Source organism: Centruroides vittatus, unplaced genomic scaffold (assembly GCF_030686945.1).
Source record: "Centruroides vittatus isolate TY-2023 unplaced genomic scaffold, ASM3068694v2 contig_347, whole genome shotgun sequence".
NCBI classification, from domain to species: Eukaryota; Metazoa; Arthropoda; class Arachnida; order Scorpiones; family Buthidae; genus Centruroides; species Centruroides vittatus.
In genome coordinates, this window is record NW_027122171.1 from 2223805 (window position 1) to 2238304 (window position 14500).

The 14500-nt window shown below is 32.7% G+C and overlaps 1 protein-coding gene across 4 annotated transcripts in view; it reads right to left on the reverse strand.

The window, feature by feature from the left end:
• Nucleotides 1-14500, reverse strand: part of LOC136974310 (cilia- and flagella-associated protein 43-like) — a 124541-nt gene that overhangs the window by 23470 nt on the left and 86571 nt on the right. For all 4 annotated transcript variants that reach the window (XM_067269154.1, XM_067269156.1, XM_067269155.1 and 1 more), the window contains 3 exons: nucleotides 6661-6813; nucleotides 6441-6571; nucleotides 5031-5220 (listed from right to left, as the gene is read on the reverse strand). In XM_067269154.1, coding sequence (XP_067125255.1) covers nucleotides 5031-5220; nucleotides 6441-6571; nucleotides 6661-6813 — 474 coding nt within the window. The remainder of the gene's footprint in view (nucleotides 1-5030; nucleotides 5221-6440; nucleotides 6572-6660; nucleotides 6814-14500) is intronic.

Here is a 14500-nt window from a genome sequence, read left to right on the forward strand (position 1 = left end):
TTCCCTGGTTTGGAATTTTTCTTTGTCCACTCTTTTGTTTCATGATACATGCTTTTTCTATGTGCTCCTTGTTTCTGCAGAATTTACAGATTACCTGAGCAAATTGGCAATTATTCGGGTTATGATTCCCGGCAATGTTCCCTCTAATTTTTTTGTAGCTGAGCGGAACAAGTACTTCTCTGAGCAAAAAATTTTTGCTGAGCAGATACATAGACAATCTTATTCTTTTTCCTTTAAAAATTAAAATAATTAATTATAAAGTAAAGATTATAATTCATTTTAAAGCATACATCAATACAAAATATTATCTTTTGTCAATGATTTAATGTATTCAATCAAAATATACATAGCAATAATCATGTCGCAGACAGAGTGAAAAATCAATAAACAACAATTCAAATTAGTGGGCATGCTCACCTGCGCAGCACATAAATTCTCATGCACGGCAACAGTTTGAGCAGTGCGTAGCTGCGCAGCTTAGAGGGAACCTTGATTCCCGGTGCTCCAAAAACAGCATAATATGGCTGGCTCATTATTTCTCTTGTAGTCCGCCTTTAAGTTATACATAGAGGCGGCCCTAGCAAGGTTTTCAGGTGGTGCGAGATTTCATTGTGGCACCCCCTGTAGATACTAAACTATACATAGAAACTAAAGATAACATACATTTTTTACATTATTAATAACTTAGACCTCCAAAAGATTAGCATAGTAGTAGTATGGATGAGAAACAATAACAGTAAAAAGAAACAATATTTGTTTGAAAAGGTTTATTTTAACTATTATGGCACAGACAATGCTCATCGTAAAATGTAAAATTTACATCATAAATTAATTTAAAATTAAAACAAATTAAGAAATGAAAAATGAACTAAAAAGCCTAGATTGCCACCTTCCTCACTTTTGCTCTTGCAAATTTTTTTATTACTTCAGAATAATTCAAGTCCTAGGCAATTCTATTAATATTTTCTACAGATAAAATTGCTAGATCTGACAGTCTATCCTGACACATGGTTAAACGTAAATAAGTTTTAATAAGTTTTAATTTACTGAAAGTTTGTTCTTCTTCAGCGACAGTTACAGGTATGGTTAGCAAAATTCAAAGTGCTGTCCATACATTCGGAAATATATCCTGCCAACTGTTTTGTTTAATAAGTTGAAGAACATTTATTGGTTCTGCTGATTTAAGCTCTTTCAACAATAGATTCAGTTGTAAAAGTTTTTCAACCAATTCACAACCAGATATAAGTTTAACCGATGGGAAAAAATGTGACATTTCTAAATCTGCACTCTGCACATGCTTTTTCCAATTTGGACTTTTCAGGAATTGTTTTGATATTGTATAAAAAGGACCATGTATCATTAAATTTGGATGGTTGTGTAAATCGAGTGACCAATGCATTCTCAATTGTATCAATCATAGGATAAAAGACATTCATTTTAAACAATTCTTCAGGATCTGTTGGTGTCTCATCTATGGCCTTGTATTCAAATAATCTCTTCTTTCTTTGGGATAGGACTGGCTTAAAAATAGGATCTATCCCAGCATGAGAAGCTTTTTTCCTAGCTGTTATCAGAGCAGACAAATAACCCCAGTACTCTTTTACAAATTCCAAGCAATTCTAATTGTGAAGCGTTTGGTAAATCCATAGTTTCAGACTGCATAGCTTTACTTACAATGTTTACTTGAAACAATATATCATGCCAAGCCACCCAAGTTACTATAAACTTAAATTGCTCCATGTTCTGAATCAGGGACATGGCTTCTGATGCTGCAACTGGGTCATTTGTTTCTTCGTGAAGATCCAGAAGGGCATCACGAACTAAATAATAGTGATAACAAACTGCAGCAAGGCTGGAAATTCTACTCTGCCAACGAGTTTCACAAACTTTTTTCAGCGATAGTCCAACAAAGTGATGAGAAGTGATATCCAAGCATGTAGAAGGACTATGTGCTTGGATATCACTTCCCATCACTTTGTTGATCTAGAGAATAGAACAAACAGTCTTTGAAAAAATCCGAACAAAGAAACCGATTTAACAGATGTTTTGGCAACATCTGCTATTACCAAATTTAAGCTATGACAGCCACATTGATTAATGTCAACAAAATGCAATGTTAAAGATAATTGTTTAACGTGACTGACATCAGGAGTGAAATCCAGTATTATGGAGAAGTATTTAGATGACTTTGCCATAGTCAAAATTGTATTTCGAACTTCACCTCCAAGTAAGCCAATCAACTCATTTTCAATACATACATTTGCCAAAATAGTGGACATTAGTCTCTTCATTAACAATATAGTGGAGGTCCTCCATCATTACAGGGTCAAATTTTCCTAGCAGTTGCACTAAACCCAAGAAGTTACCATTATTAGGAGTATATAATGTTTCAGACCTAGAGCTTCCTCTGAATGACAAATTATTGCCTGCTAAAAAGAAGGGTTAAGTTAGGTGGGTAGGATTAAGTAGTAATAAAGAGATTGGGTTTTATTTTTTGCGCAGACAATATATCGTTGCATTTTCTGCCCTCCCCCTATGACGGCGCCTGGTGCGGTTGCATCATTCGCACCACCCTAGGGCCGCCTCTGGCTATACAATTGGGTGTTGTTTCCGTCTGACCCAAGCTGGCTAACATCTTTAGATGCTGCCTTTGCTGCTAATGCTGCATCCAAAATGGCCTTTTAAGTAGTGTCCATTTTTACCAATAACACGTGTTGTATTCCTTTATCCCTTAAACCAGCTACTAGCCTATCTCTTAACATACACTCTAGTAAGGTGCTGAAGTTGCAATTCATTGCAATTTTCCATAGTTCCACGACATAGTCATTGATACTCTCTCCTAGTTTTTGCGACCTCTGGTTAAATTTGAATGATTCGATGATTTCACTAGGTTTTGGGTTAAAATGGCTATCAAGTGCATTAAATACTTCATTGAAGTTAACTTGTGTCGTTTCTTTCCGGGCTATGAGTGTTACTACAAGTTCATATAGAGTTTCATTGCACACAGTAAAAAAATAAAGCACACTTATCTTGGTCATTTTCAATCTGGTTTGCCTTCAAGCAAAAATTAAAACCGTCCTTGTAAGTTTTCCACTGGCTGTCCATCTTGAATGGTTCGAAACGAACTCCACTAGTTGATGTTCCTGAGATTGACATTTCTGGCTGTTGATCTCAAGTAGTAAGTTCTGCTGGTAAGTCTCTATTTTAATCCTCATTGCCAATTTTATATCAATTTTGTTTTTAACACTGTTTCACATAAAAACAGGCAGTTAATTAACAATTAACTTTATTCACTCTCGGATACAACTGACTGGAATGACAACTACACAAGAACTCTCTCAGACAAATGAAAAGTATGTAAGAATTTCCACCTTTGACTTCACACTCAGATCAAGTTACAACAGATCAATTACAACAGATACCTTCTTAAAAAATGGCTTCAAAACACCTGCTGGTAAAATAACAATAAACAGCATGACTTTTGCTTCAAATTTCTTCTTAAATTTATACTTTGAGAAGTGCTTGATTTTCATTGCTCATATAGTAAACTTCATTTCCTAGCATTTGCATGCCAGAGAAGAAAAGTACTTCTCATTGTACAAAACAAATATTTTCTTTCCAAAATTTCTTACAAGCTATCTGCATTGTGTTTGGATTTCAGCAATTTTTTCAGCAATGTATTCTAGGGTTCTTCCTTTTCTTTATACCTGTCTTTTTAAATATCTTAGCTATATATGTTCAATGACAATTGACCTTTTAGCTGTCTCCACCTAGTTAACTGCATCTTTGTTGTCAAACATTTGTTGTAATGCTCTTCAGTTTTTAGCACTTGTAACAACTGACTTTCTTCCACTATCCAACCTTTTTTTCCATGTTCCAGATATTTTGTAATTCTTCAAAATATTATATACAGTTGATTTGCTATAGCCTTTGGTTAAAAAAAATAAAATGTTCCATCATCAATTTTTAGAATGGTTTGCTTTACTTTCATACATTTGTACAATGCACTTTCTTAATATGTCTCTTTTGAAGCCATTTTTCTGAACTTACTCACAAAAACTTCACATACTATAACTGAGCATGTGAAATGACATAATTTTTGGTGCAAAGATTTTTAAATTATCTTTTTGAGTTCAAAAATTATAAAGCTTAAACTCAGTCCAGATTTTTTGTCTCATCTCATTATTGGTTGCAATATAGACTTATAAATTCCCTTTGTTGTCTGTCCTTAATCTTAAGAATGGTGTTAGATAAATGAAAATCAAGACCAGATATAAAAAGCTTAAAGGCAGAAGGCTCCAATTAACAATATACGAACTTCCAGTCTAGACTGGAAGTCATGTAAATTCAATTAAAAAATTTTCCCTTGAATGGAGTTACATAGATGACTGATCTAATTCTTGTTATCAGGGAAAGTATTATGTACAGGGGCAAAACACTACTGATTTGAGATGGAGAACATATATTTTAAATGAAATAAATTAAGAATATGATAAAAAATTGCAGTCAGTTATTGTGACAATGTCACAATAAATAATTGCTTGTTTGTTTTATAATTAATCTTAAAAATATATACAGTATGGTCATTTTGTGTGTGTAGGATAATAAACATGGGTTTGTGTTTTTGCAGATGGCAATTAATTAGGTTCCATAGGACAATTCTGTTTATTAATTCAAATGCTGACTATTATAATGAAATCCATTGTGTTGCAAAAGTAACAGTATAAAAATTTTTTTCACATAAAATAAATATCTAATCACTAAAATCACACAAAATAAGACTACTATATTTCTAACAGATACATTATCTACTACACTTTTCTATATAATAATAATTACTTACATGACAAAATAAACTGAAAATGTAACAAAATTTTTGTTCTACACTGATCAAATAAAACTTTGTTACCTTTATAAATTAACATTATGCATAATGAAAATCAATCATAAATCAACAAATAAAGCTATAAGAAAACTAAAAAAAATTATGTTTAGTAAATAATAAGAATCTAAAAGATTTATAATTTTACATTTATTAAATATTCTTTTTCTGTTTCTTTTCTGGTGATAGTCTGGAGAGAACATAATTTAGCATTTTCATTATTCTGTTTAATTTGCATTTCTGATAGAGTTCCTGATGTTGATTTTCCAGAATCTGCTTTATATAATGATTCTATCAACTGTTTTCTTTCATGTTCATTTACTTGGGTTTCAAAATTTCTGCAAGAACCAAAATAAACTGTAACCAATATGTATTGTATACATTATTATTGTTTCAGTTTTTTCCATCAGTTTAAATGAAATCAAAAAGCACAATCCTTCCTTCTTGTAGGAGGGATTTCAAAACAGCTATAGCTTCAAATAAATTGTTACTTATATTGTTTCTTTTTGGATTCATAATAAGACCGCTGTAACTAAACACTCTTTCAACTGCTGCATAAGGTGGTTACATAGTGTTGAAATGGAAAAAAGTGTCTTAAGTAAGAGAAAGTAGTGAAAAACTTGAAGCTTCATTTGTTCATCTTGATAGTACTTAGCAACTTGTAGTAAGACCTGATATTAAGGATGTAATAAAAATTTAATACTAATATATCTAAAAAAGGTTACCTTCAAATAATATATAAAATTGGAGCTATTTTTAGTGGACGATATTATAACTTTCTGAATTAGATCTATATTGTACAATGCAAATACTTTGTCACCATCATCAATTTTAATTAACCTGCAACAAGTGCCTTCATTTTGATCACCAATTAGGCATTTAAGAGAAGCATACAGTTCATCCTTGCTGTCTGTAAACACACTAGTCAATATTCTATTTGTAAGTCTCTTTTGACTAAATTTATATATTATGATCAAAGTGCCACTCTTTTTAATGAACTCATCTAGTCCACCTTCCTCCCCTCAACATGGACTGCATCCAGTTAATTGAATAACATTTAAAAAATACTTTTATTTAAATATGTTTAATGGAGTTTTCAACAAATGTGACTTAAATTAAATACTTTTATTCAATTAAAACTATTGCATCAGCACTCAAATTGACCAGACTATTTTGAATAATATTATTACACAAGAAATCAAATACTTTCAATTGAATTAAAAGTATTCAAAGCAGATTTTATCTAGTGGCTAACTAACTAAAACTAACCAGAATGAACCAAGAGTCGCATAAAATTATTTAAATACTCCTATTTTTAATTTGCTAGTTTCAGCAAACTACTTTAAATAGTTATTTAAATAAAATGACTGTTAATTGAACAACACTGATTAAAATTATATAATTGCATGTTTCAAAAATAAATTTACTGTTATTTTAAATTTTTTTAATAGTACAAGATTTACACCAGCATTCTCACTGAGGAGTTAATAGGGTAACAGTTAATTAAATAAAATTATTCAAAATATTTTAATTATGACTTTTCCAAAAAACAACTTACTCTATTTTATAGCAAACAATTGTATAATCTTCACCAATTACAATTATTTTTGAATCATCAGATGAAAAACATAATTGCTTTCCTCTCTTTCGTTTCCAATAATGATGAGTTTTAACAATTTGTATTACTTTCTGAAAAATGAAAATTTATATTTAATACACAATCTTTTTTATTTTTCAAATTAGAAATAATTTTTGAAAAGTATTTTACTGATACATACAAGACTTTCTACATCTCTAATAGCTAATGTCCCATCATCACTTAAAGTGGCTAATATATTATAGTTATGTGAAAAAGCCAAACTTCCTTTTAATGAATGACCACTCTCAATAAAACAAGATGGTTTAATAATATTCTGAGAGTGATCTTTTTTCTGAAAGAAAAGGAATCCAGTAAGTTTAAAGCATAAAATATTATATAGTAACTTATTCTTAAATTGTTTTCTTGGAGTTTATATTCCTAGTGCTTTGGATTCTTGTAACCTACCAACATCACCACATACTATTATATGATAATGGGTTTTAGGAATCTGAAAGTGCTAAGGTACAAAGAATATAAACTCTGAAAAGTCAGTTTAAGGAATAAGTTAATATTAAAGTCGTTCTTTGTGTTAAATAAATTACATAGTAAATTCAATTCATAGTGAAAACTCATTATTCTATATTATAATGTGTGTGGGATAGAATATATTATAATATATTCTATCCCACAGCTAAACAGCATAATTACATTTTGCACTTTGGAAAAAATGACAAGGTCAGTCTGCAGACTATCTGATGCATGCTCATAGGCTATCAGTGATCAATGGGCTATATTTTGAGAACCACTGGAATAAACTATACCAGTATAACTAGTTTATATTTTTCAAACAATTATTATACATATATAAGAGTATTTAGATATACTGTATGTTCATGTACAGTACAGTACATAGCCTATGGCATAATTCACAGAAAATTGCTGGAACAAAAATAAACTTACATAACCCATCTCCTATATGCACTGCATCTAGGGAAACAGTTATCATTCCATAAGTTTATAACTTTGATTAAAAATCAACATATAAACCATTCCCATTACTTAAGCAGCACACCCTTCAAATTCACTTTTAAACACAAATAATCCACAGGTTATACGAGTAAAAATATGGTACTCACATATTTTATATAATGCTATTTTCAGATGTAATGCAGAAATTTATATAACTGTTAAAAATATCTATTTATATAAAATGTGAAAAAACGTGTGTGTGTAGTTTTTAAAATTTATAGTAATACATATTTGCATATTAACTGAAAGCACAATCAAAGAATTGTACTCATACTGCAAAAAATAAAGTAGCTTCATGTGGCAATATGCCATATTTTATACATATTTTTGTATTAATTTTAGATCTTTTTCTTCCTTTCTTCTTTCTTCTTTCTTCTACTGTCTGAACTTTCCAAAATATTCTTCCCAATTTGTTCTTCTTGGGAAGGATGACTAATCCCCTTGAACAAAGGGAAGGAAGCAAGCCTGAGGGCTAAACAGTGGGATAAGGGACATTCTTGGCTGAGATGTCGGAACAATCGGATGACAAGGTGGGACTCTCTATGTTGTTTTAGCAGTGAGTAGAGATGAGAAGAGGCAAAGGCAAGAATTAACAGCAGATCTGATATAAAAAAAAAGAGACATCATAAGGACTTCGGAACAACATAAAAATGAGTTAAGAGAAATCAAGAATTTGCCCGTCATTCAAAAAAAGGAAAAAGATATTGAGACTTTCATCAAGACCACCTCAAGACTACCATCACAGGCCGCATACCCTCTTTTATCTATCTTTATTTCTATTATCCTTCAGCATATATCAATATCTTCTGTCTTTAGATTAAGTTAGTGTTAAGTGTTAAATTGTAATTTGCATATAATAGTTGTACAGAACTCATTGTTTTATTTGTCGCGATAGTTGTACGGCATCTGTTCATTCTATTAAAGTTGTACTACACGTATTGTAACATTGCATATTGGGACTAGAGGAGTTGCTATCCCAACAAACTGATTTATTTTCACGTGAAATAAAGGTATCATTTTGTTAATGTATCCTTGTAGCTCTCATTTCGCACTTATCTTCAAATTCATCAGTAAAAGAATCATCAACACAAACAAATAATGATTTGTGGAAAGTACTTTGTAACAATTTAATAGTAAAATGGAAATTAAAAAATTTTAAAAATTCAAAATAAGAAATTAAATACAGTATACTGTTTATTATTAGTTGTCTTACAAATATATTTTAATATGTTGAAATAATCAAAATTATTTACTGTATTTTTGAGGATTGTCTCGCATGTCAGTCTATCTGGGGAGACCATAAAATTAGATATTTTCATATGGTAAAAAAATCAGCATGCTAGTTTCTCCCAGAAAATGTCAGCATGCCGGTTTACATGAGATTATACATCTCTCTCCAGAGGGTGCATAAAAAAAATGAAACAAATTCTGTTGCATGGCTTCTTATAGATGCCAGGTTTTTATTCTAAAATCTGTAATGTAAAACTGTGGGCATTACATCAAGAACAATAATTTATCTTTCTGCTTCTATTTCTTTTTTCAAATATTGATACATAACCAGTTCAATACACCACTATTCTCTAGGTATGTATATTATATTAGGATTATATGTTTGATTTCTGCATTTTGTCTTCTTTCTAAAAATATAAAATACTTGCAGAATGCTGAAAATGCTTTTTTTTATGTTTATTTGTCATTTGATCCAAAAATACAAAACTAAATATATCAAATTTTAGAAACACACTGTAAATTATCACAACTTACACTATTAACATCTGATTTGTGTGAAATTTGAGAGGAAGGTATTATCTTTCAAGATCAGAGTAGTACCAGTAAAACTATTACTTTCATAGTAGATTGTCTGTGCAACCCACACCAACTAACTACTACTACTAATTGCAATAAGCTGCTAATTGTTGGTCAAATTACAATGTTATTTTATTGTACTCAGAAGAATGTGTAGTGCTCTGCGACTATTGATTTATATTTCTTTTTAATTTAATTTTTATTTATGTAATCTTGTTCCGTTGTTAAGAGTGTGATGCTAATGAGCAGTAAGAAGACAAAGAGTCGAAAATGAGAGAAACAAAACACGATGAGTTTTATTTTCTTCGCTCATTAATAAACAGGATACAGGGGATACCAACAAACACCTTTCCCACCGACAATACATGAGAGCAAATACTGAATCTTGTACAAGAAATTTTCCCGACAATATCACTTAAAATATAAAACTTAATTCTAGTGTACAATAAAATTTCCCGACAATATCACTTAAATTATAAAATTAAAACTAGTATACAAAACAAAGAAATAAAAGAAAGAGAGAATATCAAAAACGGACAGGAAAGAGGGTACCCACGACTAGATGACAAACCTACCGGCCAGGATATCACGGCAAAACGGGGATCGGCGAACACTTTCACTTTTTCTCACTCTCTAAAATACAGTTCAAATCGTTCTTGTCTCTATCATTTGGTACTAGGCGTACTCGGGAAACTCTACTATCACTCCTTCCAACTCGAGTTCCCGCTCCAGAATGACCCACGTGTTCCTCTTTCTCCCCTCAGGGCTGCACTCCCTCTCTTGTTCTCAGGGGTGAGTCATCAAAGAGCCGCCGCAAACTAGCACTTTGCGAGAGCAAAATGCTAGCAAACGTGCCCTAGCACAACCGATGACGTCAAAGGCTCCGCCCCTCTCTTCTTGCTCACGTGGTTTTTCCTTTGCTAGAGCAGCGATACGAGAGTACTCTCGCTGTTCACAGAATTCAACAACGAGAGCATTACGCTAGCAAGAGAGAGCAGCGGAAAATGGATGACTACATAAACATGCCACACGTCGAAAAAGAAATAATAGAATTTTATCGATGTACGTAAATTACATGATTAATACATTCAGTATTGAAAAGAAAATGGTATAAACGTTGTATATTAAAATAGTTATTTATAAATAGGCTTAAGCCTAGTTAGGCTTAACTAATAGGCATATTTTTCCCATTCTGTTTCAAAGTTCGGAACGAAAACTGACAGATAGGTTCCGTTATAATAACTGACGGAACGAAAACTGACAAGTATAGGTTATAATAAAATCTTTGTTCTATAGCCAATCCACATCTGGATTCCACGTCATGTGGACTAGTTACGCGAGCAAACGTTGTGTAGTTTGCGGCTGCTTCGTGCTCGAGTAGCTTACCTAGCAAAAATGGCCCATAGCATCATGGGAAAAAAGGCGGGGCTTAGGAGCGCGACCGAGAGTACGCTAGCTCTTGCTTCCTGTAGTTTGCGGCGGCTCAAATAACAAGGAAAGGGTAAGAGCAATAGGTACAGTACATTCCAGGAAGAATGGACAAATAGGTTAGAAAGAAAGGAATAAAGGAAATAGAGATATATAGAGTTATAAATATAAAAACGATATAATTATATATAAAAATATACATTTGAAGCATGGCGTGTAGCCACAAGAGAATTGTATCGGGATTTAGATGGAACTAGGGATTGCAATCCAGCAGTGTTTTTAATCCAGCTGGATTTTTGCTGGACCAACATCATTCCAGGTGGATCCAGCACGGATGCAGCAAAGATGTATTTTTTTGTGCAATAAAGTGTTATCTATCTATCCAGCAATTTATGGTTTTTTCTAAAAAATAAAACATTTTAAAAAAAAATATTTAAGAAACTTTTATTATTTAGACTGGTCACTATAAATCAGTAAAACTTCTTACACATTTAGGTAGTAAACTTAACTTTGGTTCGGTTTAACACTTGAGATAGAGATAATTAACTTTAAATGTTTAGTTAGATTATAATTATAATGTAATCTTTAATTTAATAATAGCAATAATAGTAATTCTACTAATTAATTTATATTAATATATTATAATAATGTAAGGACAGATAATCAGTGGCTAAGTGGCTATCAGTCTTACTTCTTATATAGGCTCTACATGTAAGTTTGTAGTTATTTATAACTAATTTAATTATTTGTGTTAGTAAAGTAGTAAGTAATTAGTAGTTAGTTATTATTATCACAGTCAAGAATCACATACATCATATATCTAAAATACTGATAATCATTATCAGTATCTTAGTTTCTCACTAATTTTCACAATAAAATTGCCTAGCCTAGCCCACTAACCACTTATAGAATAAAAGTTAAAACTCTTACTTAATAGAATTAGAGTAGAAGTTATAAAATATTAGTCTTGTCTTGAATAAAGTATTTTAAAGGATTAAATAAAATTAAATTAATGACTTCTGTTATTTTTTTGACTTTTATGGAAGTAGGATCTCAACAAACAAATGGTATTGATGGTGTTGTCTCCCAACCTCCTCCTTAATGAACTGCATATTGTGGCTGTACACCATGTGTTTGTATATAGTGTATATTTTATTATTATTTTTAATTTCACTTTCTCACATTTTCATTCCCTTTTCTTCTCTTTACCTATTGTTTTTCCTCTTTGGAATATCTCTCTGACATTCCTTTCCTTATATGGTCATAGTTTATCCCCTAAAACAAAGAAAGGGTGCGCGACTCCTGAGGGGTCGAGGACGAAACTAGAGGGCAGAAGGGTCGAAAAGGCTAGAACAAACAGGATTCGGACTCGAGAAGAAAAGGAGAGAGAGGAGCTTCTGGTGCATTCTGGCAGTGTGCAGAAGAGAAAGAGTAGCGTTTGATCAACGGACTAAATAATTCGTTGTGATCGATCCATTTTGTTTGAGATTGATTCATGAGAATTAACTGTGAATTTTGGCAAGCGAATGAACTGAAAGGAAAAAGAGAATCCCCTCTACATATTTTGTGCAAGACCCTCGACCGATTTTTTCGAAGACCTCAAGGACCGACACTGGGTACCCCTTTCCTAACTTCTTACATTTTCTTACCTGTCCTTTATTCTTCTCCTTTAGTTTAATATTAGTTTTAATTTTTATTTTTTTATTCGCGTTTATAGTAGTATAGTATTAGCATAAGATTAGTTTAATTATTTTTCTTTTGTCGCGAGCTACGTATAGTCGGGGAATTTTTGTAAAACGCTTATTTCCATCTGTCGGGACAGAAAATATACTGGCATCCAAAAAGAACCTGTAGTTATTATCTTTTACTTAAATTAAAATTTACTTTTTTCATTTTTATTTTGGTTCCACGTGTATTTCTTTTAACAAAGAAATTAACATATTTTCACAATATATATCCTGCTGCGGAGAAGGTTCTTTCTGTCTCTATGTTAGTTGGTTTCAGGTTCATCAAATAATCATAAATCGTTCCGTCACATGATTCACTGACATCACAACTGACCGTAAATGAGAATTATGCACCAGGACTAGGAGAGGAGTTACTTATTTTATTTAGCGCGAAGACACTTTATTTAGCGAGAGTGCAAAGTCAACTAGCAATTAGATCAGCAGAGGCAAAAGGGCGGGAGGTGCAGTGTAGAGAGAGGGTGTGGCACATGTCGCACTGAATGGTAACGTCACTTTCGCCGCCGAGTGATAGCACACATAGCAAAGTGGTAATGCGACATCGTAGACTTTTGCGGCATTATTTAGAAAGTTAATTGAGTATTTGTGGATCCGCAGTGCTGGATCCAACACCTGGTGCTGGATCCAGCAGGCCGAAGAATGCGTTGGATCCAGCTGGATTGCTGGATGAGAGATCCGGCAATTGCAATCCCTAGATGTAATGCATAATCATATTGTTGTGTGTCCCGTATCGCCTTTTGTTGGCAGTGCTATATTGTGGCTGTGGATTCGCTATGTGAAGGACCACGTGGGTGGACAAAACACCTGGATGGTGGGCATTATAAAGGTGGAGACTTCCACGTGTGAGCACTTTTTTGCTCTTGGATTGTGAGTCATCATAGAACCGGAAGAGGAATTTCGAAGAGGAAGGTCAAGTTGATCAGGAAGACAGGAAGGCAAATTGTCTTGTGATAATCCAATTCCATCCAGCAGTAGTTCTACACTTTATGTTAAAGAATTATTGAAGAAGAGTCTAAGATCTCCTGGTTCATTAGTAAGATAGTTATTACATAATTTTTTTTTTTTTTAAAGTCTTTACGCGACTGGACAGGTTAAGCCCCCACGTGTGATCAACAAAGGAAATGTATTTTGTAACAAACTATATGAAATAAGGCTACTGTATGTACCAACTTGTAATTAATTGTATAGTTTTTTTTTTATTTATCGCGTATTAGTCTTATCATTGTTAGTAATTACCAGTGGCGTGCCATCATTGGAAGTGATGGAAGCGCCGATTCCACCTTCCAATGACCTTCCCTTGTATTTTATAAAATATAAATTTTCATATTTTAACGTACTTTTAATTAATTAAAATTAATATTTTATTATAACTGCATTATGTATCTTTTACAAATTTCTATACTACATGTGAAAAAAACGATAAGATTGCTATTGTATATTCGAATAATTCGGTGGTGGAAGGAATGTCAAAACCGGGTCAGTTTCCAATCAGCCAGATTATATAGGCATTGGCACATGCGATTTACAGAGCACCAACCTCACCCGGTTTAGCTGGTAGAAGCGACAAACACGTAAAGCATCTAATTTTATATCCCGGACCGGTTCTGAGCTGTTAGCCACCAGCCTGTCAACTTCCAAGCAGCCAGATTATAGGCATTGGCGCATGCGCTTTACAGAGCACCAACATCATGGTTTAGCTGGTAGAAGCAACACATGCATAAAGCATCCAATTTTATATCCCGGAGCGATTCTGTTAGCCACCTGCTAGATATTTGGCCACCCTCGCCCAATTATGTGAATCATGAGCAGACTAGATCAACGGCAGGCAACCCCCTGCCGTTGCTCCGGCTACGGCTTGCTACGGCTTGCGAGATCTTTAATAGATTATTAAATTGGAAAAATAACTATTAATTAGTTATTTTTCCAATTCTTTGTAATTTTCGAAAATGATAAGAGAAATAAATGTAGTAATTAACTTTTTATTTATTTATTTCATATTTGCAGACTAAAAAAATTACAAGTCACAAGAAG